The sequence below is a fragment of the Heptranchias perlo genome, chromosome 3 (assembly GCF_035084215.1).
Source record: "Heptranchias perlo isolate sHepPer1 chromosome 3, sHepPer1.hap1, whole genome shotgun sequence".
NCBI classification, from domain to species: domain Eukaryota; kingdom Metazoa; phylum Chordata; class Chondrichthyes; order Hexanchiformes; family Hexanchidae; genus Heptranchias; species Heptranchias perlo.
Genome location: NC_090327.1, coordinates 47,983,958 through 48,008,914, shown reverse-complemented (window position 1 = coordinate 48,008,914; position 24,957 = coordinate 47,983,958). Strand labels below are relative to the sequence as shown.

The 24,957-nt window shown below is 44.4% G+C and overlaps 1 protein-coding gene across 1 annotated transcript in view; it reads left to right on the top strand.

The window, feature by feature from the left end:
• The first annotated feature begins 2,158 nt into the window (after positions 1-2,158).
• The window catches only part of LOC137308161 (serine/threonine-protein kinase H1-like), a 105,346-nt gene continuing 82,547 nt past the window's right edge, over positions 2,159-24,957 (top strand). The window contains exons 1-2 of the mRNA XM_067977048.1: positions 2,159-2,215; positions 6,435-7,169. Coding sequence (XP_067833149.1) covers positions 2,159-2,215; positions 6,435-7,169 — 792 coding nt within the window. The remainder of the gene's footprint in view (positions 2,216-6,434; positions 7,170-24,957) is intronic.

Genomic DNA, 24,957 nt, shown 5'->3' with positions numbered 1-24,957 from the left:
TGAGCTGACTAGCCTCTACTCATCCCTAACAAATGTTATATTCTTATGCAAAATAATTTTCTTAACATTAGTATAAATTATTTACTTTATTTTTATTAAAGATGTATTAAATAAAATGTTCTTCATCACTACAGCACTGCTGCTCTTCCACTTTCTTCAATAAGTAGTTATTTAAAGTAAAAAAAATTCTGCGGGATGCCCCAATGAATTTGGATGAATTTCTTGATGTGTTTTGTGTTAGTTTATTTTCAGGGTGCTGCTGAGAATGGGCTCTTTTATTCTCTGAGCTGGATCCCTTAATATTTTCCTGCACGTATTTCCTGGTGCCAATGGGTCCCTTAAAGTATTCGACTGTACCCACAATGATTTATGAAAAAAAAGTCGGAAAGTTAACAAACAGATCAGCCTAGAAATTTGATCACACTACACCTGTTTTACAGGTGTAAAATGGGCACCTAAGGGTTCAATATGGCAGGCAGCGAGCGCGCACTCATTCCATGCCAGAAGTGCGCCGCCTGTCATATTGGTTAGGGATTCTCTGTAGGCATCCAGAGCGCTTGCCTGAAACTGATGTTGAGCTTGTTACACATGCAGATCGGGGCCTAATGCCTATTTCATGGCAGATGGAGTATAATGCGGGGAAATGTGAAGTTATCCACTTTGGTAGGAAAAGCAGAATATTTTTTAAAAGGTGAGAGACTAGTAAATGTTGGTATTCAGAGGGATTTGGGTGTCCTTGTACATGAATCACAGAAAGTTAACATGCAGGTACAGCAAACAATTGGGAAAGCAAATGGTATGTTGGCCTTTATTGCAAGGGGTTTGGAGTACAAGAATAAGGAAGCTTTGCTGCAATTATATAGGGCTGTGGTGAGACCACACCTGGAGTACTGTGTACAGTTTTGGTCTCCTTACCTGAGGAAGGATATGCTTGCCTTAGAGGGGGTGCAACGAAGGTTCACTAGATTGATTCCTGGAATGAGAGGGTTGTCCTGTGGGGAGAGATTGAGTAGAAAGGGCCTATATTCTCTGGAGTTTAGAAGAATGAGAGCAGATCTCATTGAAACGTATAAAATTCTTAGAGAGCTTGACAGGGTAGATTCTGAGAGGCTAACCAACTAGTTTCCCGTGGCTATAGAGTCCAGAACTAGGGGTTACAGTCTCAGGATAAGGGGTCGGCCATTTAGGATCGAGATGAAGAAAAATTCAAAACTGAGATTGATAGAGTTTTGGACAATAAGGAAATCAAGGGCTATGGGGATAGGATGGGAAAGTGGAGTTGAGGTAGAAGATCAGCCATGATCTTATTGAATGGCGGAGCAGGCTCTAGCAGCCGTATGGCCTACACATGCTCCTATTTCTTATGTTCTTAAGAAACAAGGGGCACCTGATTCATATTAGCAGATGTCAAATTCATACTGGACATAGCTCTTTCAGACTGCACTGCGATGGGGTGAGGTCACTTTGGCCTTCTTCGTCTTTCTTCCCGCGCCTAATACTCCTCACCCATTACCCCAGTCCTTGCTGACCAGCATTGGCTCCTGGCCCCTCAATGCTTCTAATTTAAAATTCTCATCTTTGTGTTTAAGTTACTTCACTATCTTTGTAACCATCTCAGGCTCTACAACCTCCCCCACCCCAAACTCTCTTTTTCCCTGATTCTAGCCTGTTGTACATCCCCCCCCCTCCCCACTCTTTGCCCCATCATTTGCCTTCAGCTGTCTCAGCCCCATGTCTGGAATTCCCTCTCTGCCTCTCCACCTTTCACTTTTCCTTTAAGACTGCCTTAAAACCCCTCTCTTTGACCAAGCTTTTGGTCATTCCTCCTAATATCTTCATTTCTGGCTTAACATCCATTTTTGTCTAAGTTCACCTCTGTGAAGCATCTTGAGATATATTGCTATATACAGTTCTTCATAGCTCAGAGCTCCTCGGTGTACAATAGAAAAGCTTCCTTTGGCCCATGCTTAAGATCCAGGACCAAATCAAGCAAGTTTTTTGGAAAAAAACAGAAATGGTTGCAGGGAAGGTGGACTCCAGCCTACACCAATCTGTCACTGAGTACCCTGGCAGAGGAGTTAGCCTTACAGTGGGTACAACTGGTTACTAAAGCACATGAGAATCTGGATTAAGCAGTTGGTGATGAATAAGTTAGAAGATGTTAAACTTTGATAACTGGAACATCAAGGTGGCTGGTATGTTGCAGCTGGTGCTCGTAGGACCTTCCACTGTGCTGAAGACAGATATCTGTTGTATCGCTGAGATATAGTATAACTGATCTAAGACTTTGGACAATAGCTGCTGGAAGGTGCTACCTGGAATCCAGGTATGAGAACACATGTTCATATATCTAAGATTGGTGCCTACCATAATTGGGTTGCAGAGAGGCAAGAAGATGCTGGTGAAGGTCTACACCTCCCATTGATGGATACACCATTTGATGGGGTATGGTGTGCAATCATGTTGTGGTCAGGAGCATAACAGCAATGCACTCAGACATTTTATGATGAATTATGCCACTATTAACGATTTGGAGGAGGGGACCGAGTGTAACATATCAAAGTTTGCAGATGATACAAAGATGGGAGGGAAAGTAGAGAGTGAGGAGGACATAAAAAACCTACAAGAGGATATAGACAGGCTGGGTGAGTGGGCGGAGATTTGGCAGATGCAATACAATATTGGAAAATGTGAGGTTATGCACTTTGGCAGGAAAAATCAGAGAGCAAGTTATTATCTTAATGGAGAGAAACTGGAAGGTACTGCAGTACAAAGGGATCTGGGGGTCCTAGTGCAAGAAAATCAAAAAGTTAGTATGCAGGTGCAGCAGATGATCAAGAAGGCCAACGGAATGTTGGCTTTTATTGCTAGGGGGATAGAATATAAAAACAGGGAGGTATTGCTGCAGTTATATAAGGTATTGGTGAGAACGCACCTGGAATATTGCATACAGTTTTGGTCTCCATACTTAAGAAAAGACATACTTGCTCTCGAGGCAGTACAAAGAAGGTTCACTCGGTTAATCCCGGGGATGAGGGGGCGGACATATGAGGAGAGGTTGAGTAGATTGGGACTCTACTCATTGGAGTTCAGAAGAATGAGAGGCGATCTTATTGAAACATATAAGATTGTGAAGGGGCTTGATCTGGTGGATGCGGTAAGGATGTTCCCAAGGATGGGTGAAACTAGAACTAGGGGGCATAATCTTAGAATAAGGGGCTGCTCTTTCAAAACTGAGATGAGGAGAAACTTCTTCACTCAGAGGGTAGTAGGTCTGTGGAATTTGCTGCCCCAGGAAGCTGTGGAAGCTACATCATTAAATAAATTTAAAACAGAAATAGACAGTTTCCTAGAAGTAAAGGGAATTAGGGGTTACGGGGAGCAGGCAGGAAATTGGACATGAATTTAGATTTGAGGTTAGGATCTGATCAGCCATGATCTTATTGAATGGCAGAGCAGGCTCGAGGGACCGATTAGCCTACTCCTGCTCCTATTTCTTATGTTCTTATGTTCTAGTGAGGAATTCCTGGTACCTGCTGTTCATCTAGGGAGGACTCAAACCCATGCTTGTCGGTTATCCAACTAATGACTATCCTACTTGGAGGACGGCCTCAACCGGGATCTTGGGTTCATGTCACGCTACACGTAACCCCACCAGCAAAAAGGGGGAAAAAAAAAATTTATATGTTTTTTAAAATTCTCTCTCTCTCTGCCATTTTAAGTTTCTTTCTGCCTGCCTGTGTAAAAGACACAATGTATATCGAGTGTACTGGGACGTGCTGTTCTCCGTGACTGGCCTGTTTGAATAACAACGACACCTTTTGATTGGTGTGATGCTGTCCCAACATCGTATAAGATATGCGATTTGAGAACCTTTTCATTCAATCATCTGACGAAGGAGATAATCTCCGAAAGCTTGTGATTTTAAAATAAATTTGTTGGACTATAACCTGGTGTTGTAAGATTCCTTCTACTTGGAGAAGGGAGAGATAAATGGAATCTATTTGGGGCCAAGTTGGTTCCAAAATGACATGCCTGGCGATAGAATATTGGAGCCAGATCAACTTTTAGTTTTAGTAAAAATTTAGTTTTACTTTTAGTAATCCAATGCCCAATCTAAGCAGACTCACAGTATTTAAGAGTATTGTTTACAATTGATCAGCCACTGAGCAATTTAAATTATAATATATGTTGAGACACAAAATGCCTCAAACTTTGTAGAAGTGAATCTGTGATCTGGCACTCCCAGTGGGGAGTAATGCTCACAGGGACTATATCTTGGAAAATAAAGAAGCTATCATGTTTGCCTCTATCCTGCTACATATATACATACCTCTAAGTTTATTTGCACATTTTCTTAGCAGTGCAAAATGAGCTACAATGTAGCTACAAGTGATCTCCATTGATGTTTGACATACTTCCCTTAATGACTGATCTGCTGTTTTTCCGATAATATGCACACAGATTGAATAGGTAAATGTAGTCAGTAGGGATTAAGCTTAGGTATTAAAATAGTTATTATTATTATTAATAAATAAATAGATCTCTTAACAGAAACCATGTAAAACTTGCACCTTTGACTTGGGCACCACAGTTAGGAAAGATGTGAAGGCCTTAGAGAGGGTGCAGAAAAGATTTATTCGAATGGTTCCAGGGATGAGGGACTTCAGTTATGTGGAGAGACTGGAGAAGCTGGGGTTGTTCTCCTTCGAGCAGAGAAGGTTGAGAGGAGATTTGATAGAAGTGTTTAAAATCATGACCGCTTTTGATTGAGTAAATAAAGAAAAATTGTTCCCATTGGAGGAATGGTTCAAAACCAGAGGACACAGATTTAAGGTGATTGGCAAAACAACCAAAGGTGATTAGAGGATAAACTTTTTTACGATCTGGAATGCGCTGCCTGAAAGGGTGGTGGAAGCAGATTCAATCGTGGCTTTCAAAAAGGAATTGGATAAATATTTGAAGAGAAAAAATTTGCAGGGCTGTGGGGAAAGAACGTGGGAATGGGACTAACTGGATTACTCTTACAAAGAGCCGGCATAGGTTCGATGGGCCAAATAGCCTCCTTCTGTTCTGTAACGATTCTATGACTGTTATTGTCTTCAATCCTCCAATCAGGTTTCCACCCCTGCCACAGTATTGAAATGGCCCTTATCAAAGACACAAATGACACCCTATGTAACTGTGACCACGGTAAACTATCCCTCCTCATTCTTCTCGACCTGTCTGCAGCCTTTGACATGGTTAACCACACCATCCTCCTCAAACGCCTCTCCTTCATCATCCAAATGGGTGGAACAGCGCTCGCCTGGTTCCATTCTTATCTATCCAGTCGTAGCCAATCACCTGCAATGGCTTCTCTTTCTGCTCTTTTACCATTACCCCTGGAGTCCTCCAAGGATCTATCCCTCCCCCCTCCTATTTCTCATCTACATGTTGCTCCTTAGCAACATCATCCGAAACACGTTAGGTTCCACATGTACATTGACGACACCGAGGTCTACATCACCACCACTTCTCTCGACCCCTCTGCTGTCTCTTATTTGTCACGTTGCATGAGCAAAAATTTCCTCCAACTAAATATTGGGAAGACCAAAGCCATTGTCTTTGGTCCCTGTCGCAAACTCCATTCCCTAGCCACCGACTCTATCCCTCACTCTGGCCACTGTCTGAGGCTGAACCAGACCACTCGTAACCTTGGTCATCCTATCTGACCCTGAGATGAGCTTCCGAGTACATATCCACTCCATCACCAAGACCACCTAGTTCCTCCTCCGTAACATTGCCCGTCTCCGCCCCTGCCTCAGCTCATCTGCTGCTGAAATCCTCATCTATGCATTTGTTACCTCTAGACTTGACTATTCCAATGCTCTCCTGGCCCTCCACCCATCTTCCGCCCTCCATAAACTTGAGCTCATCCAAAACTCTGCTGTCCATATCCTAACTCGCACCAAGTTCCGTTCTCCTATCACCTCTGTGCTCGCTGACCTACATTGGCTCCCGGTCCGGGAACGCCTCAATTTTGAAATTCTCATCCTTGTTTTCAAATCCCTCCATGACATCATGCCTCACTATCTCTGTAGCCTCCTCCAACCCTCCGAGATCTCTGCGCTCCTCCTCATGCGCATCTCCGATTTTAATCGTTCAGTTGCCTTGGTCCTAAGCTCTGGAATTCCCTCCCTAAACCTCTCTACCTCTCTCTCCTCCTTTAAAACGCTCCATAAAACTTACCACCTGTCCTAATAGCTCCTAATATGGCTCAGTGTCAAATTTTGTGTGATGACGCTCCAGTGAAGCACCTTGGGATGTTTTACTACGTTAAAGGCGCTATATAAATACAAATTGTTGTTGTTACCTATTACATTTACAGTCTAATAACACACACATAGCTTGACTTTGATGTTTGCGTTAAACTTTGAATTTTGAAACTACAGCATTTTAAAGGCATTTTATCTAAATCGTTGACCAATCTTGACAAATCTGTGCTGTTCATCTTCATCAGGTATGACATCAAGGCTCTGATTGGAAGAGGAAGCTTCAGCAGGGTGGTGAGAGTTGAACACAGAGCCACCAAACAGCCCTTTGCCATCAAAATGATTGAGACTAAGGCTAAAGAAGGAAAGGAGGTGTGCGAGTCAGAGCTTAATGTGCTTAGAAGGGTGAGCCATCGCAACATCATCCAGCTGATCGAGGTCTTTGAGACCCAAGATCGTATTTACATGGTGATGGAATTGGCTACTGGTGGAGAACTTTTTGACCGTGTCATTGCCAAAGGATCATTTACAGAGAGAGATGCTACTAGGGTACTGCAGATGGTTCTAGATGGCATCAAGTACTTACACACCTTGGGAATTACACACAGAGATTTGAAACCAGAAAATCTACTTTACTATCACCCAGGATCAGACTCCAAGATCCTAGTCACTGATTTTGGACTAGCCAATTCTGGGAATAAAGGTGGAGACTGGTCCATGAGGACCACATGTGGCACACCAGAGTACATTGCACCTGAGATCCTGTTGAGGAAACCTTACACCAATGCAGTAGATATGTGGGCTTTAGGTGTGATCTCCTATATTTTGCTTAGTGGAACTATGCCATTTGAGGATGAAAACCGGACAAGGCTTTACAGGATGATTCTCAAGTGCAAATACAGTTATGTAGGTGAGGTAGGTGAAACTTGTGGAATAATTTATTAATAGCTATAACTTTCAGTTCTCAAGCTTTAAAAGCTTACGGTAAACTTCACAATTACAAAAAAAACCTCATTTTCAAGGTCTTTTGCAATTCACTTTCCAACATTTTACAGACACCTCTCCTGTAACATTCTTGTACAAACTTCTGCACACATACAAATCAGAATGTCCTCATCAGTTGGCTTCCTATCAGAACTGCAGTAGGAACATAGGAACAGGAGTAGGCCATTCAGGCCCTCGTGCCTGCTCCGCCATTTGATAAGATCGTGGCTGATCTGTAATCTAACTCCATATACCCACCTTTGGCCCATATCCCTTAATACCTTTGATTGCCAAAAAGCTATCTATCTCAGATTTAAATTTAGCAATTGAGCTAGTATCAATTGCCGTTTGCGGAAGAGAGTTCCAAACTTCTACCACCCTTTGTGTGTAGAAATATTTTCTAATCTCGCTCCTGAAAGGTCTGGCTCTGATATTTAGACTGTGTCCCCTATTCCTGGAATCCTCAACTAGCGGAAATAGTTTCTCTCTATCCACCCTATCTGTTCCCCTTACTATCTTATAAACTTCGATCAGATCACCCCTTAACCTTCGAAACTCCAGAGAATACAACCCCAATTTGTGTAATCTCTCCTCGTAACTTAACCCTTGAAGTCCGGGTATCATTCTAGTAAACCTACGCTGCACTCCCTCCAAGGCCAATATGTCCTTCCGAAGGTGCGGTGCCCAGAACTGCTCACAGTACTCCAGGTGCGGTCTAACCAGGATTTTGTATAGCTGCAGCATAACTTCTGCGCCCTTGTACTCCAGTCCTCTAGATATAAAGGCCTTATTGATTATTTTCTGCACCTGTTCATGACACTTCAATGATCTATGTACCCTAGGTCCCTTTGGACATCCACTGTTTTTAACTTTTTACCATTTAGTAAGTACCCTGTTCTATCCTTTTTTGATCCAAAGTGGATGACCTCACATTTGTCTACATTGAATTCCATTTGCCACAGTTTTGCCCATTCACCTAATCTATCAATATCGCTTTGTAATTTTATGTTTTCATCTACACTGCTTACAATGCCACCAATCTTTGTGTCATCGGCAAACTTAGATTTGAGACTTTCTATGCCTTCATCTAAGTCGTTAATAAATATTGTGAATAATTGAGGCCCCAAGACAGATCCCTGTGGGACTCCACTAGTCACATCCTGCCAATGTGAGTACCTTCCCATTATCCCTACTCTCTGTTGCCTTTCGCTCAGCCAACTTCCTAACCAAGTCTGTACTTTTCCCTCGATTCCATGGGCTTCTATCTTAGCTAACAGTCTCTTATGTGGAACCTTATCAAATGCCTTCTGGAAGTCCATATATATAACATCCATTGACATTCCCCTGTCCACTACTTTAGTCACCTCTTCAAAAATAGGAGGGGACATTCAGCCGCTAGGCCGACCCCGCTGTGACTCCGTCCTTTTTTTGGGTCAGGGTTACTTACAAATGCAGGGCCGGCTCCCAGCACTATCTCCACTGTCCATTGGTGGGGTCCAACACTATGAGGGAGAGAAATACTGGGCTGCATTTCACTCACTGTAGCAGCAGGTCCCTTGAAGGGACAGGCCAGCAACCTTATTAAACAGAGAAATCTCGGAAGCCAAAACCCATTCTACAAATAATGGTTATGGGGAGGGGCAGGAAGCAGCAGAACTGAACAGCAAGTAAAGAAAGTTACAGAAAGCCACCTGATGGCTTTACAACACATACCATCTGGCTTCCACTAACAAACAATTCTGAACGCCTCTTCGATAAAGGTGTCCTTCCAGGGAGTTGGAGCTGGAGTGGGCATTGAGGGAAATAAGACATGGGACCAAGCCCCACCTACTCAGTCATTTACATACAGTGGAGCTGGTGAGATCCACCCAGGGAGGGGGCAGAAGAAAATTCCAATAGACATTTTTAAGACCGGGAATTCAGCAGAAGGTTTCCTTGCCTTATTTTCCTCTATTATACACTATGGGACCTCCCAAAAAATGGCGGTAATTGGGAGGAAAATCCAGGCCACCGTCTTGGATATTTGCTTTTTTCTTACAATGCTGATGTTTACAGCATCGTCATTTCATTATATCATGGTTGCCTAAGTGTCAGGATTTACAATATCAATCCCAGGGTACATAAGAACATAAGAAATAGGAGCAGGAGTAGGCCAATCGGCCCTTCGAGCCTGCTCCGCCATTCAATAAGATCATGGCTGATCTGATCCTAACCTCAAATTTAAATTCATGTCCAATTTCCTGCCCGCTCTCCGTAACCCCTAATTCCCTTTACTTCTAGGAAACTGTCTATTTCTGTTTTAAATTTATTTAATGATGTAGTTACTGAATTATCTGAATATATTATTTACTTATGTGGATGCTGAAAATGCAGGCATTGATCAATAATGTTGTTTAGTGGGTGCTACGAATATTGGACCTCAGATGTAATTTTCCTTGTTACAACCCAGCTTTTGGCTGGCTTCCAAGCACCACCTTATAATGAAAATTGAATATATGTTAGAAGATTGAGTATCGCTTTGTTATCCGTGAGAACATAAAAATAAGGTACAAGAGTCAATTTTTATAAATGAGAATGATTTGGAAATGCTTTGTTCCTTAGCTAGTATCATGTCAGTAGAGTGCTGGGCCCTCTCTGGTAGGGAGGCAGGGACACAGCTTTAAATTCCACCTTCAGCTTTCATTCAAATTCATCTTGATAAGTTAATAAGTTTCGTCATTTCTTGAGTACTTACATTTGCGGGGCAGATGGGAGTAGAAAATCCTCAGAGTGATCTATCCTTGCACACTCACAAACCCCACTTCTCACTAACCAGTACAAAGCTTCATTGACAATGACAGTATAAATCCAGGACTTACCTGAGGGCCATTACTGGTGACGTAGCAGCCCTAAATTGAAATCCTCCGCCGGCGAGCTGCCTAGGGGTGCCCAGCAGGTATCTGCAGGTTACCGGTCGCGTGTAAGTGAGGCCTGAGGCCCAATATCGTGTGTGCCTTGGGCCTACCGTTCTGGTGCAGGAATCTTTCGCTGGGCCCAATTCAGGCTGGTGTGAACTAATTTCTAGGCCAGCATTCCTGGTGGGCCAGAATTTACTGTAAGTGGCAAACGAATGGCGCCTGAGGTTCGTTAGACTTGCATATGCCGAAAGACTTTCCATGAGGTTTTGCACGGCAAGTTGCTGTCAGCGGGAGATCGAAACAGCGCGGCACCCTCTACAGGGCATCCGAGCGTTGTCTGGAATTGACCAAAAAAAAGTCTGATGACATGGTGGCAGGCAGCAGAATTATTCTCCACATTTTAAATTGACCAAGCTCGCTTGATTTCGGAAGCTTTTGTTCGGCTTCCTGGTGTCCGACCCAGTTCGTTCTGGTATCTTTAGGTGCCCCTTCACCCAGTCTAGCCCCAGTTGTGCACTGAAGTCAGTTGACTTCAGGCCCATGGAGATAGAGGACAGAAAGCGGTCTTCCATTATTAGTGGGGAACTGGTGTTTTGGAAATAGCAAAGCCAGGCTAGCCGAGCTGTACAGCCGCAGACAGCAGCATTATTCCCCACATTTTAAATTGACCGACCTCTCTAGGTTTCGAGAGCCGCCATTCGGCTTCCCGGTATCCGACCGAGTTCATTCTAGTATAATTCGGTGCCCTTTCACCCACCCTAGTACCCGTTGTGGAACGAACACTGTCAGCCTTAGGACCACAGATATAGGAGGCGGAAAGCGGTCTCGCAGCCTGCTCCTGTCGCTCCACTGACCAGTGTCAAAGACCCAGATCCCTGGCACTGCCAGCTGCGTCTCGAGAACCTTTTTAAGTGAAAAAAATCTGACCCCCGGCTCTCTCAGATGTTTTCTACAAGTCTCTGTCAACTAAAAAATTCCCTCCGTCTGAATCCAGGCTTAATTAAGTATGCGCAAACTTTTAATGTCAGCAAGACAGGCTCGTCGCATCACTTCAGACAAGCCCTAACGTTTCATCACGAGTTTAGTTCATGTCTACCATGTAAGTACAAGAACTTCACGCCGTTCGATGTATTTGAATAGTGAATCAGATGGCGAGATGTCGTTTTCGTAAAGCCAATGGCGGCCGGCGCATTTCGGACAGTGGTGTCCGGATTTTTGCTTTTAACTGAGCATGTGCCCTCGCTGGAAGTTGCTCTCCAATTTGCACATAAATAACAGTGAGCGCTGTTAGCCTCACCATTATTTTGACAGTAAATTCTGGCCCAATATCTCTGAGACAATTAGAATGGATTCAACAGGGCAAATTTTCCAATTACGCAACCAATTTCTGACACACGCTGGTGGCAAGTGAGGTATCTTACCACTGCTGCTTAATTGGAAAATGTAGACTATGTTGTCAATGGATGTAAAAGCAGAAAATATTTGTAACTATCCTCAAGGGAGTGAACAGTATACTCACTATGCAATGGACTGATAATACTTCACTATAAAAATAGACAATTGTTGCAGAAAATGCTATTATCGTCCTCAATTAATTGTCTGCTCTTCATGTTCACTGAATTCAGGTTTGTTTCAGGTCTTACTACTGCCTAGGCATGAAACTGATACACCTCATACTCACCCAAAAAATTAGAGAAGAGGTGGAACAGTCACGTCTTTATTTTAAATGATCAGCGCATTACATGCCTTTGCAAAGTCATGCAAAAACTCAAGTCAAATCATCTGCTATTTAAAACAAAGCCATGGGCACAAACATGTGTTGTTTAAACAGCGCATGATCTTTGCTTATCTCTTTCCTCAGAATTAGCAACTTAATTTGACCATTTGAAAGAGAAAAGGGACAATAGTTAGGATGGCAAATAGAGGCATGACATTAGCAGGTGGCAGTCCTGAGAATACAGCTTGAAGTAATAAAGCTTGCTGGAACTTTGCTGAGGTGAATGAAGGGTTACAAATAATATATAGACACCCTGTTCTGGAATGCCATGAACCTCACCTTCCCCAATGCTCTGCCTGGACCCCTGATCTCCAGGGCGTTCTGCTCTGCTTCGGTGAGGGTGATGATGTACGGAACTCCTCCTCCACTCTTGTTCTTCTCCTTTGCATTATGGGCTGCAGAAAGAGAGGGTAAGAGTTAGTGAGTGGCTGTTGAAAAGGTAAGTGGAGTTGTGTGGGGCTCGTGCATATAGCTGATGTGTTGAGAGGTGGAGATGCGTCAAGATGGAACGAGGATGGGTATGCGATGAATATAAAGGGAAGTGTGTGTGATGTGAAGTGAGGAAGAAGTGGTGGGAGGAGTTGTGCAAGTAGTATCTGAGAAGGTGAGAGTGGTGTCAGTGTGTGGTGTGAAGAGAGGGAAGAAAGAACTGAGTGTGTTTGTACTGAGACAGAGAGGTGTTGCAGTGTGCTCTTGTGATAGAAAGTTGATGGATGTGATGGAGGGGAGGGAATTGTTGAGAGTAGTTGGGGAGGGGTGAAAGAAGTGTTGTGAAGTGATGCTGAGAGAGGTGGAGAAATGAAGAGGTGTACTCACGCTTCTGTTCTTGTGAGGTTTTTAAACTTCTTCCGGCATTGCATCCATGTCTGGAGGGTGATGCAGGTGGCCCTGTCTGACCCTGTCTATGATCTCTGTCCAGGCCTGGACCACTGTCACCCTGGGGACGCTCCTGTGGGTAGTGGGGAAGAGGACCTCCCTCCTTGAGGACCCCCTCAATTAAAACCTCAGTGGAGACATCTGTGAAGCTCTTGACTTCAATGGAAATGAAAATCGGGAGAGATGTATAATCAATATTGCCTGTTTTACACTATCACCCAAACTCAAAATTACCCCCAAAGTGTTCTTTGAAACAACTGGAAGACAGATAGGTTACTTGTCTTCATTTTAAAGTATTCCTTAAAAGATTAAACAAGGTGCAACTTGTCTAGTAGTTATTTGGTAAGCTGACCATATTAATGCTCGACAAGGTCGGGTCAACAAAGCTATTCAAAAAGAAGAGCTCACTTTATATATAAAACAGCATGAAGTCACTCAAAACCCTGCTGAAGTGTTAGGTTGTCTGGCTCTTAAAAAAGGCCACATTTAATAACCCTCATCTGTATACAGATTTTATGCTCTCTGGTATTTAGTACAATGGGAGAAAATTTCACAATAAGGTACCACTTATTCTCACAAGCTACCTACTGAGGAGGCTTGTAGAGATGCTTTCATGATAAATGAAAAAACAGTGAGTTTGGTTAATAGGATTAGAAAAAGCCATCTGCAATGTATTGTTATTAGTTTCCCACAGTACTGCTCTGAAATGTATTAATCAGAGAGAGAGCTGTACTGATTCCCTCAGGAGCTAATTGACCTTTCAGGTTCTGAAGAAGAATGGCTGCATTTAAACAGCATATTAAAAACTGGTGATTCATAATGGGCATGGTTATAAAATCTGAATTATCTTGACTTGGTAATAAGTATAGAGGCTGCAACAGGACTTGACATCGATTTAGTAATTATACTGTGTTTACAGACTTCAGACCCATTGAATAGCATCTCCTGAATACACTATTGGTCAGAACTGGCTCTCATTAAATTATCCCAGACTTAAGACTTAAGTAGGTTCTGAAAGAAATAATCCAATGTTGACTTCAACGTGTTACCAAGAGTAAGATTTTGTCAGTACATGCAAGACAAATTTCAAATCCTTTGCAATATGGAGGTATATCTTCCTCTGTTTGATAATTTTAGCAAAAAAGTAAATATGAGTAAAAAAAAGGGGTGTGATTTCAATAGATAGTGCTAATGGATATTCATGCATGGTTATTCAGATGAGATGTTAAACCAAGGCCCCATCTGTCTTCTCAGGTGGACGTGAAAGATCCCAGGGCACTATTTGAAAAAGTGTAGGGGACTTCTTCTGGTGTCCTGGCCAACATTTATCCCTCAACCAACACCTAAAAAAACCCGATGACCTGGTCATTTATTTCATTGCTGTTTGTGGGACCATGCTGTGCGCAAATTGACTGCCACGTTTCCTACCTTATAACCGTGACTACACTCAAAAAATGCTTCATTGACTGTGAAGTGTTTTGGAATATCCCGAGGTCTTGAAAGGTGCTATATGAATGCAAATTCTATCTTTCAGTAACACAGCCCAACTCATCTTCCAATGTACTATGTGAGGAGACAAGTGACGCCTCCATATGGTTCTGTTGCCGTATCAGCCTTCGTTGCAAAGCAAAAGTCCGGGTGCGTTGGGGGCGGGGGAGCATTGAAAATTGTCTTTTTGAGGAGCAGGCAGAAATCCCGGCTCCAAAAACTCGCACAACCAGAGCCATCTGGGTGCGTGCGCCGTTCCCGATCCCAAAAGTCCGGCTGGCAATTAAAGCCAGCGGGACGATCCTAGGGTATTAAAAGAAGTGGCTGCAGAGATAGTAGACGCACTGGTATTAATTTTCCAAAATTCCTTAGATTCTGGAAGGGTCCCATCAGATTGGAAAATAGGGAATGTAACTCCTCTATTCAAGAAAGGAGTGAGACAGAAAGCCTAACTGGCCTGTAGTTTCCTGCTATCTATCTTAGGGATAATGCTAGAATCTATTATTAAGGAGGTTATAGAAACTTAGCACTTAGAAAATCTCAATGCAATCAGGCAGAGTCAACACGGTTTTGTGAAAGAGAAATCGTGTTTGACTAATTTATTAGAGTTTTTTGAGGAAGTAACAAGCAATGTGGATAAAGGGGATCCTGTGGTATACTCTGATTTCAGAAGGCATTTGACAAGGTGCCACATCAAAGGCAACTACACAAATTAAGAGCTCATGGTGCAGGGGTTAACATATTGGCATGGATTGGTTAGCTAACAGGAAACAGAGAGTAGGCATAAATGGGTCATTTTCAGGTTAGCAAGATGTAATGAGTGGAGTGCCACAGGGATCAATGCTGAGGCTTCAACTATTTACCATCTATATCAATGACTTGGATGAAGGGACTGAATGTATGGTTGCTAAATTTGCTGATGACACAAAGGTAGGTAGGAAAGTGAGTTGTGATGAGGACATAAGGAGTCTGCAAAGGGATAGGTTAAGTGAGTGGGCAAAAATTTGGCAGATGGAGTATAACGTGGGAAAATGTGAACTTACCACTTTGGCAGAAGGAATAGAAAAGCAGTACATTATTTAAATGGAGAGAGATTGCCGAATTCTGAGGTATAGATGGATCTGGGTGTCCTAGTGCATGATTCATAAAAAGTTAGTATGCAGGTATAGCAAGTGATTAGGAAGGCAAATGGAATGTTGTCATTTATTGCAAGGGGAATGGAATATAAAAGTAGAGATGTTTTGCTACAGTTGTACAGGGCATTGGTGCGACCGCATCTAGAATACTGTGTGCAGTTTTGGTCTCATTTAAGAAAGGACATAATTGATTTAGAGGCAGTTCAGAGAAGGTTCACTCAACTGATTCCTGGGATGAGGGGGTTATCTTATGAGGAAAGGTTAGACAAGTTGGGCCTGTATACATTGGAGTTTAGAAGAATGAGAGGTGATCTTATCGAAACATATAAGATCCTGAGGGGACTTGAAGGGGTAGATGCTGAGAGGATGATTCCCCTTGTGGGAGAGACTAGAATTAGGGGCCATAGTTTAAAAATAAAGGGTCTCCCATTTAAGATGGAGATGAGGAGAAATTTTTTCTCTGAGGGTCGTAAGTCTGTGGAACTCCCTTCTCCAGAGAGTGGTGGAGGCAGGGTCATTGAATATTTTTAAGGCTGAGTTAGATTCCTGATTAACAAGGGAGTCAAAGGTTATAGTAGGTAGATGGGAAAGTAGTGTTGAGGTCACAATCAGATCAGCCATGATCTTATCAAATGGCAGAGCACGCTTGAGGGGCCGAATGGCCTACTCCCGCTCTTAATCTGTCTTGGGGCCTCAATTATTCACAATATTTATTAATGACTTAGATGAAGGCATAGAAAGTCTCATATCTAAGTTTGCCGATGACACAATGATTGGTGGCATTGTAAGCAGTGGAGATGAAAACGTAAAATTACAATGGGATATTGATAGATTAGGTGAATGGGCAAAACTGTGGCAAATGGAATTCAATGTAGGCAAATGTGAGGTCATCCACTTTGGATCAAAAAAGGATAGAACAGGGTACTTTCTAAATGGTAAAAAGTTAAAAACAGTGGATGTCCAAAGGGACTTGGGGTTCAGGTACATAGATCATTGAAGTGTCATGAACAGGTGCAGAAAATAATCAAGAAGGCTAATGGAATGCTGGCCTTTATATCTAGAGGACTAGAGTACAAGGGGGCAGAAGTTACGCTGCAGCTATACAAAACCCTGGTTAGACCGTACCTGGAGTACTGTGAACAGTTCTGGGCACCGCACCTTCGGAAGGACATATTGGCCTTGGAGGGAGTGCAGCGTAGGTTTACTAGAATGATACCCGGACTTCAAGGGTTAAGTTACGAGGAGAGATTACACAAATTGGGGATGTATTCTCTTGAGTTTCGAAGGTTAAGGGGTGATCTGATTGAAGTTTATAAGATATTAAGGGGAACAGATAAGGTGGATAGAGAGAAACTATTTCTGCTGGTTGGGGATTCTAGGAGTAGGGGGCACAGTCTAAAAATTAGAGCCAGACCTTTCAGGAGTGAGATTAGAAAACATTTCTACACACAAAAGGTGGTAGGAGTTTGGAACTCTCTTCTGCAAACAGCAATTGATACTAGCTCAATTGCTAAATTTAAATCTGAGATAGATAGCTTTTTGGCAACCAAAGGTATTAAGTGATATGGGCCAAAGGCAGGTATATGGAGTTAGATCACAGATCAGCCATGATCTTATCAAATGGCGGAGCAGGCTCGAGGGACTGAATGGCCTACTCCTGTTCCTATGTTCCTATGTTCCAAATTTGTATGTTCGTATGTTTGTAAAGCACTACATCTCTTGTTGAAACCATTAAAAAATGAATTAATATAATTTACAATGAAGGCAAGTGATTTCAAAGCTGCCTCAACGTGTTTCCCGAGCTGTGTGAAACACGGCATTGAGAAGTCGTTGGGTTTCATCCGGCAGCCATTTGGACATTTAAATGCCTGTTTGACAGATGGGGATAAAAGGTGAGTTATTGCAGCAGGGCACTCAGTTCTCTCAGACAAACTTTTGGCTGGGACATCTTTGTGTTTAGACTGAAAATTCTTGGTTCACACTCAGAATTGTTCTGTTTACACATATTTACCAACTTTTTGGACCCCCTCAAACTGACACCATCAGGATGGGGGGCGCAATGGCTGTATTCACCACTACATCCGAGGATGAACAACATCATCATCCTCGCCAGGCATGGCGAGCACTTCCGCCACTCGCAGCTCCACAACACAGCGCTGCGCCACAGGCACCTGCACAAGAGCACAGAGGGCAACAACAGAGGGAGTAACGTTGCAGGAGGCACTACCCTTGTCAGGGGGTCTACAGGCCGGGGTTCAGCTTCCTGGACCTCTCTGAGCAGCAGTGCATACTGAGGCTGAGAGTGAGTTGCCAGGTGGTCGCAGACATCTGCAGCCTCCTTCATGCCGAGCTGCTCCCAGCTGGGCCTGGGGGCATCTCATCACCCGCCGCTGTTAAAGTGACCACTGCCCTCAACTTCTTCACCTTCGGATCATTCCAGGGTGCTACTGGTGACATCGCTGGGGTCTCTCAGTCGTCAGCACACAAGTGCATAAGGCAGGCCGCTGATGGTTTGTTTTGCAGGGCCTCGCAATAAGTCAACTTCCCCATGGATGACCTCAGCCAGACAGAGAGGGCAGTGGGATTCCACTCTGTGGCTGGCTTCCCACGTGTACAGGGTGCACCCATATAGCAATCCGAGCACCTCCACACGAGCCAGGACTGTTCATCAACAGAAACGGTTATCACTCTATTAACGCTCAGCTCGTTTGTGACCACCGCAGAAGATTTCTTCACGTGTACACCAGATTCCCTGGCAGTTGCCATGATTCGTTCATTCTGAGGGAATCCAACATCCCGGGCCTCTTCCACACACCGAGCAGCCTTAAGGGCCGGGTCCTCGGGGACAAGGGATAACTCCTGCACATGTGGCTCATGACACTTCTGAGGAACCCCATCAGCGAGCAACAGCGTCGATACAACAACAGCCACATCGCCACCAGGTCTATAATTGAACATGCGATAGGACTGCAGAAGATGCGATTTCGGTGCCTCAATCGTTCTGGGGGAGCGCTTTACCAGCAAGAGTGGGTCGCATTATAGTAACGTGTTGCCTCTGCACAACATGACGCAACAGAGAGGGGTACCGGTTGATGAGGCCCCATGCCCTCAGCCAGCATCCACATCTGCCATCCACATTGAGGAGAAGCAAGAGGAGGAGGAAGAAGAGGAGGAGGAGGACAACGAACCCATGGGCGGAACAGTGGCTCACCTGGCTGCTCACAAGGCCAGGGAGTCACTCATATGTGAACGGTTCTCATAAGATCAGAAAGTGAGAAGAATCCAGTCCTCAACCACCTGGAAAGACCAGCGCCAGCACCAACACCAGCACCCCCCCTCCCCCACTCCCCACCCCAGCAAAAATCAGTCCTGCACCCACTGTAAAGTCAGCCACTGAGTGGCATCAAGTGGCGCTGTTCATGATGAAGCACGTGAAAGGGCGCTATCACAAAAGGCAGTCAAGAATGGGCAAGACGTGGCAGTAATGGTGAGAATGATAACATTTAATGTGACTTTAACAAAGACCAAATATAAATGAAAAACATGACCTTCTGTCAAACACACCCTGTGCGTACTCTTCGTGCTCACAAATCCTTAGCCTTTCTCTTCCGACTACTCCTACGTGGTGCATCCCCTGTGGCTGCAGCAGAGGTAGTGGCAGGTTGCTCATGTTCATGCCCTGATTGCTTAGATGCTTTCAGGCTGTGCCCTCTGGGTTTTGGAGCCCAGTAGGGCCCCTCCAAAGACTGCTCCACCTGCACCTGTGCAGGGGCAGACTCGGCCACCTGGAGAGGACGCAGCTTTGCGGGTACTGGTTGAGAGGGAGCGCTTTGAGTGGCGTCCCCGCTTCCATGTCCCCTTTCGCCATCATCCCTCTCCTGGACCAGGCCCACATCACTCCTACCACCCAGCTGCAGAACAGTTTAGAGTACATGTATGATGCCTTGGAAGCACAGTTGTAAAGTTTCTGTCTGCCTGTTTAAGGTGGCAGAATGTTGTGCACCATGAGTCCACACAGCCATTGTCAGGGCCTGAATGGACTCATTTGAGAGCTGTGCTTGAAGCTCAATGGAGGCTAGCCTTCTGTCCATCGCAGACATTCCCGCACTTACCTATGACACTATCTCAGACATTTCTGCAGTTACCTAAGACGCTATCTTAGACAGTTCCTCACGTCCCTGTGACAGTATCTCAGAGATTCCCTCACGTTCCTATGCCACCATTTCATAATGCAGGAGTTGGACTCCTCCATCCTCTGGGCTGTTGTGGAGAGCGTGCGTGGCACCTGTTTCAGTATCTCGTAAATATACTGCTGTCCCTCGATCATTCTCCTTTTAAAGGATGGCCCCCGGGGTTCAGCTATCTGCGTCCAGCTGAGCAGAGTCTGGAGAGGAGTGCTCCCACCAACGTGGACTCTCCACAGCTGCCCCTGCCACCAGTGTCTGCTCGTGCTCACGTAAATGTGGTGACTCACCAGGTGCCAACCCAACTAACTGACTACTAGGACCAACCAAGATGTGAGTATCTGCGGTGGTGGATGGCTCGCTAAGATGTGACGGTGCACCCTCAGAGGCCGGGAGCTCCTCTGAGGAATTGCCCTCTCCCGTCACTGTGGTTGTTGAAGGGCTTGTAAGGGAACAAAAGGCAATATTAAGCATCATGACAGATGTGTCATGTTTCAATGAGCAGACTGAGGTGCTCAACATGCCAACCATTGTTAACATTAATTCATGTTGTGTGTATGAATGTTGAAGTTGTGTGACTAGATGTTTGTGGGGTGCCAGTCTCGGCGTCCCCCAGGGGACAGGCTCTCGAGGGTGCGGCTGATCTTCAGGGCCTCCTCCTCCGCCTTTATTTGCTGTGGCCCCCTCCAGTCCTTGCTCTCTCCTGTGCATTTTGCGCTCTCTTCTAGAAGGGGAGAAAGTACAGATGTGTGAGTGAGTGATGATGAAGTGGCCAACCGATGAATGCATTGCTTTGGGTGAGGCTGACTGTGAAAGAGGTGCATCAGAGGGTGCGTATCAGACAGAGACATTACATTGGATCAGGATTGGGGTGAATGGTAGTGGTGGGGTCACAAATGGGGAGGTGAGGATGTCCTCACGAAGTAATGGCAAGTTGAGGATGAGCCTTAAGTGGGTGTGAGGTGCGATGTGATGGAGTAGTCTAGGCAGTGCAGAATGAGTTGGGGGTGGGTGGGCGGTGATGTGCAACACGGAATGCAGAAGAATCAATAAGTGTACTCACTTTTGCTGACCGGTCTTTGAAACACTTCTTGCACTGGATCCAATTGCAGGAGATGTTGCTGCTGCTGATGACTTCCTCTGCCACCTCAAACCAGGCCTTCTTGGTCGGCGATGCAGGGCGCTTCCTCCTGTCAGCCGGGTAAAATAGTTCCCTCCTCCTCCTCCTCACCCCGGCCAGTAGCATCTGAAGTGAGGTATCGTTGAATCTTGGAGCAGCCTTGCCCCCTGTGCTGCTCCATTGTGTCTCCTTGCTCTTTGCTCCAGCAAAATCCATTGGAACAATGGCCCTTTAAATTTAGACATTCCAGCTCACGTCCCATCATGCGGGTGCGCAGTCCGCCTCCTGCACAGCTTTCGGACGCAAATCTGGAAACAAGATTAATGGCCACCAATTAAGTCGCGATCGTGTGGGGAACAGTAAGTTTTTTTAATTCACATTTGTCACACTCCCATTGATCAGCCCGCTGCCATCCTATCGCCCTTTTAAAATCGTGCCCCACGTGTTTCAAAATTACCTTGATTTAACTAGCAGGTTATGAATTATTAAGAAAAAGACTTTTCTCCCATTTTTCGAGAGCAGAGGAAAACAGAACCCAATGAGAGTCAAGGTTGTTTTCAAAAGGTAGATATACTGACACGGGTTATGTTATTTTTTTAACCAAAGTATTTGTCATTTGCAAAGGGAAAGAGTTGTCGAGCTAGTCATGTTTTGCATCTCTGATTCCACAAATCAAATCAAGGATTACCCAATTAGCTTTAAATCTTCACATGGAACTCGCCCAGCATATAGCCCATGCCAATCTCTGAATAACTATAGTATTCAACAAGTTTTGTTCAGTCTCTTTTGTGTAACCAGATTGACAGCCACTGAATTTACTTTGTAAACTTCAGGCCTGAAAGCCACAATAAACAGTTGCTAAATTTAGGCTGATCTATGAAACTATTAATATCAAAGGTACATTGTTTCTGTTGCTGTCTATAACGAATGAATGGATACAATGCTAATCTGTGATCTTTGTGGTTTGCATACCTTTCCCACAGACACTAACTTTTAATATTTTTTTGGCACGTAGTTTACGGGTTCCCGAAACAAGCTGGGTATGTTGATTTTCTAGTTTTGCATATGGGACAGTCATTACATGGATGTGTAGCTGCCTCCCCCCGCCTTAAATAATAGCTCAGTTTCTTCCCAGATCAATTCTTTTTACATACGGTCCTATAGCATTGAGCTCAGACTATTTGTAGAGAGTTCTGTTAGAACTAGTTATCGCAACCAAGCTACCCGTAAAAGGCATGACAGAGAGCGGAGATGCAAGGTGCTTTTTCCATGTAGAGGAAAAGAAAAGTTAGAGGACAAGCCCACAATAGCCGTCCTTCTGTACCTGCTAGCATCTAAGGTAAGTAGTATGTCAAAAATGATCTGCTTTCCTTTCTACTTGACAGGCGCATTGATGTTAATGCTTGGTCATGCGCACCTTTAAAAGGCCTCTCAGAAAGCAAATCATAGAATCATAGAATCATAGAAGTTACAACATGGAAACAGGCCCTTCGGCCCAACATGTCCATGTCGCCCAGTTTATACCACTAAGCTAGTCCCAATTGCCTGCACTTGGCCCATATCCCTCGATACCCATCTTCCCCATGTAACTGTCCAAATGCTTTTTAAAAGACAAAATTGTACCCGCCTCTACTACTGCCTCTGGCAGCTCGTTCCAGACACTCACCACCCTTTGAGTGAAAAAATTGCCCCTCTGGATCCTTTTGTATCTCTCCCCTCTCACCTTAAATCTGTGCCCCCTCGTTATAGACTCCCCTACCTTTGGGAAAAGATTTTGACTATCGACCTTATCTATGCCCCTCATTATTTTATAGACTTCTATAAGATCACCCCTTAACCTCCTACTCTCCAGGGAATAAAGTCCCAGTCTGTCTAACCTCTCCCTGTAAGTCAAACCATCAAGTCCCGGTAGCATCCTAGTAAATCTTTTCTGCACTCTTTCTAGTTTAATAATATCCTTTCTATAATAGGGTGACCAGAACTGTACACAGTACTCCAAGTGTGGCCTCACCAATGCCCTGTACAACTTCAACAAGACATCCCAACTCCTGCATTCAATGTTCTGACCAATGAAACCAAGCATGCTGAATGCCTTCTTCACCACCCTATCCACCTGTGACTCCACTTTCAAGGAGTTATGAATCTGTACTCCTAGATCTCTTTGTTCTATAACTCTCCCCAACGCCCTACCATTAACGGAGTAGGTCCTGGCCCGATTCGATCTACCAAAATGCATCACCTCACATTTATCTAAATTAAACTCCATCTGCCATTCATCGGCCCACTGGCCCAATTTATCAAGATCCCGTTGCAATCCTAGATAACCTTCTTCACTGTCCACAATGCCACCAATCTTGGTGTCATCTGCAAACTTACTAACCATGCCTCCTAAATTCTCATCCAAATCATTAATATAAATAACAAATAACAGCGGACCCAGCACCGATCCCTGAGGCACACCGCTGGACACAGGCATCCAGTTTGAAAAACAACCCTCGACAACCACCCTCTGTCTTCTGTCGTCAAGCCAATTTTGTATCCAATTGGCTACCTCACCTTGGATCCCATGAGATTTAACCTTATGTAACAACCTACCATGCGGTACCTTGTCAAATGCTTTGCTGAAGTCCATGTAGACCACGTCTACTGCACAGCCCTCATCTATCTTCTTGGTTACCCCTTCAAAAAACTCAATCAAATTCGTGAGACATGATTTTCCTCTCACAAAACCATGCTGACTGTTCCTAATTAGTCCCTGCCTCTCCAAATGCCTGTAGATCCTGTCCCTCAGAATACCCTCTAACAACTTACCCACTACAGATGTCAGGCTCACTGGTCTGTAGTTCCCAGGCTTTTCCCTGCCGCCCTTCTTAAACAAAGGGACAACATTTGCTACCCTCCAATCTTCAGGCACCTCACCTGTAGCGGTGGATGATTCAAATATCTCTGCTAGGGGACCCGCAATTTCCTCCCTAACCTCCCATAACGTCCTGGGATACATTTCATCAGGTCCCGGAGATTTATCTACCTTGATGCGCGTTAAGACTTCCAGCACCTCCCTCTCTGTAATATGTACACTCCTCAAGACATCACTATTTATTTCCCCAAGTTCCCTAACATCCATGCCTTTCTCAACCGTAAATACCGATGTGAAATATTCATTCAGGATCTCACCCATCTCTTGTGGTTCCGCACATAGATGACCTTGTTGATCCTTAAGAAGCCCTACTCTCTCCCTAGTTACCCTTTTGCCCTTTATGTATTTGTAGAAGCTCTTTGGATTCACCTTTGCCTGATCTGCCAAAGCAATCTCATATCCCCTTTTTGCCCTCCTGATTTCTCTCTTAACTCTACTCCGGCAATCTCTATACTCTTCAAGGGATCCACTTGATCCCAGCTGCCTATGCATGTCATATGCCTCCTTCTTATTTTTGACTAGTGCCTCAATCTCCCGAGTCATCCAAGGTTCCCTACTTCTACCAGCCTTGCCCTTCACTTTATAAGGAATGTGCTTACCCTGAACCCTGGTTAACACACTTTTGAAAGCCTCCCACTTACCAGACGTCCCTTTGCCTGCCAACAGACTCTCCCAATCAACTTCTGAAAGTTCCTGTCTAATACCATCAAAATTGGCCTTTCCCCAATTTAGAATTTTAACTTTTGGGCCAGACCTATCCTTCTCCATAGCTATCTTAAAACTAATGGAATTATGATCACTGGTCCCAAAGTGATCCCTCACTAACACTTCTGTCACCTGCCCTTCCTTATTTCCCAAGAGGAGGTCAAGTTTTGCCCCCTCTCTAGTCGGGCCATCCACATACTGAATGAGAAATTCCTCCTGAATACACTCAACAAATTTCTCTCCATCCAAGCCCCTAATGCTATGGCTGTCCCAGTCAATGTTGGGAAAGTTAAAGTCCCCTACTATTACCACCCTATTTTTCTTGCAGCTGTCTGTAATCTCCTTACATATTTGCTCCTCAATTTCCCGTTGACTATTTGGGGGTCTGTAGTACAATCCTATCAAAGTGATCTCTCCCTTCTTATTTTTCAGTTCTACCCATATGGACTCAGTGGGCGAACCCTCGGATATATCCCCTCTCACTACTGCCGTGATGTTCTCCCTAATCAAGAACGCAACTCCCCCTCCTCTCTTACCTCCTGCTCTATCTTTCCTATAGCATCTGTACCCTGGAACATTGAGCTGCCAGTCCTGCCCCTCCCTTAGCCATGTTTCAGTA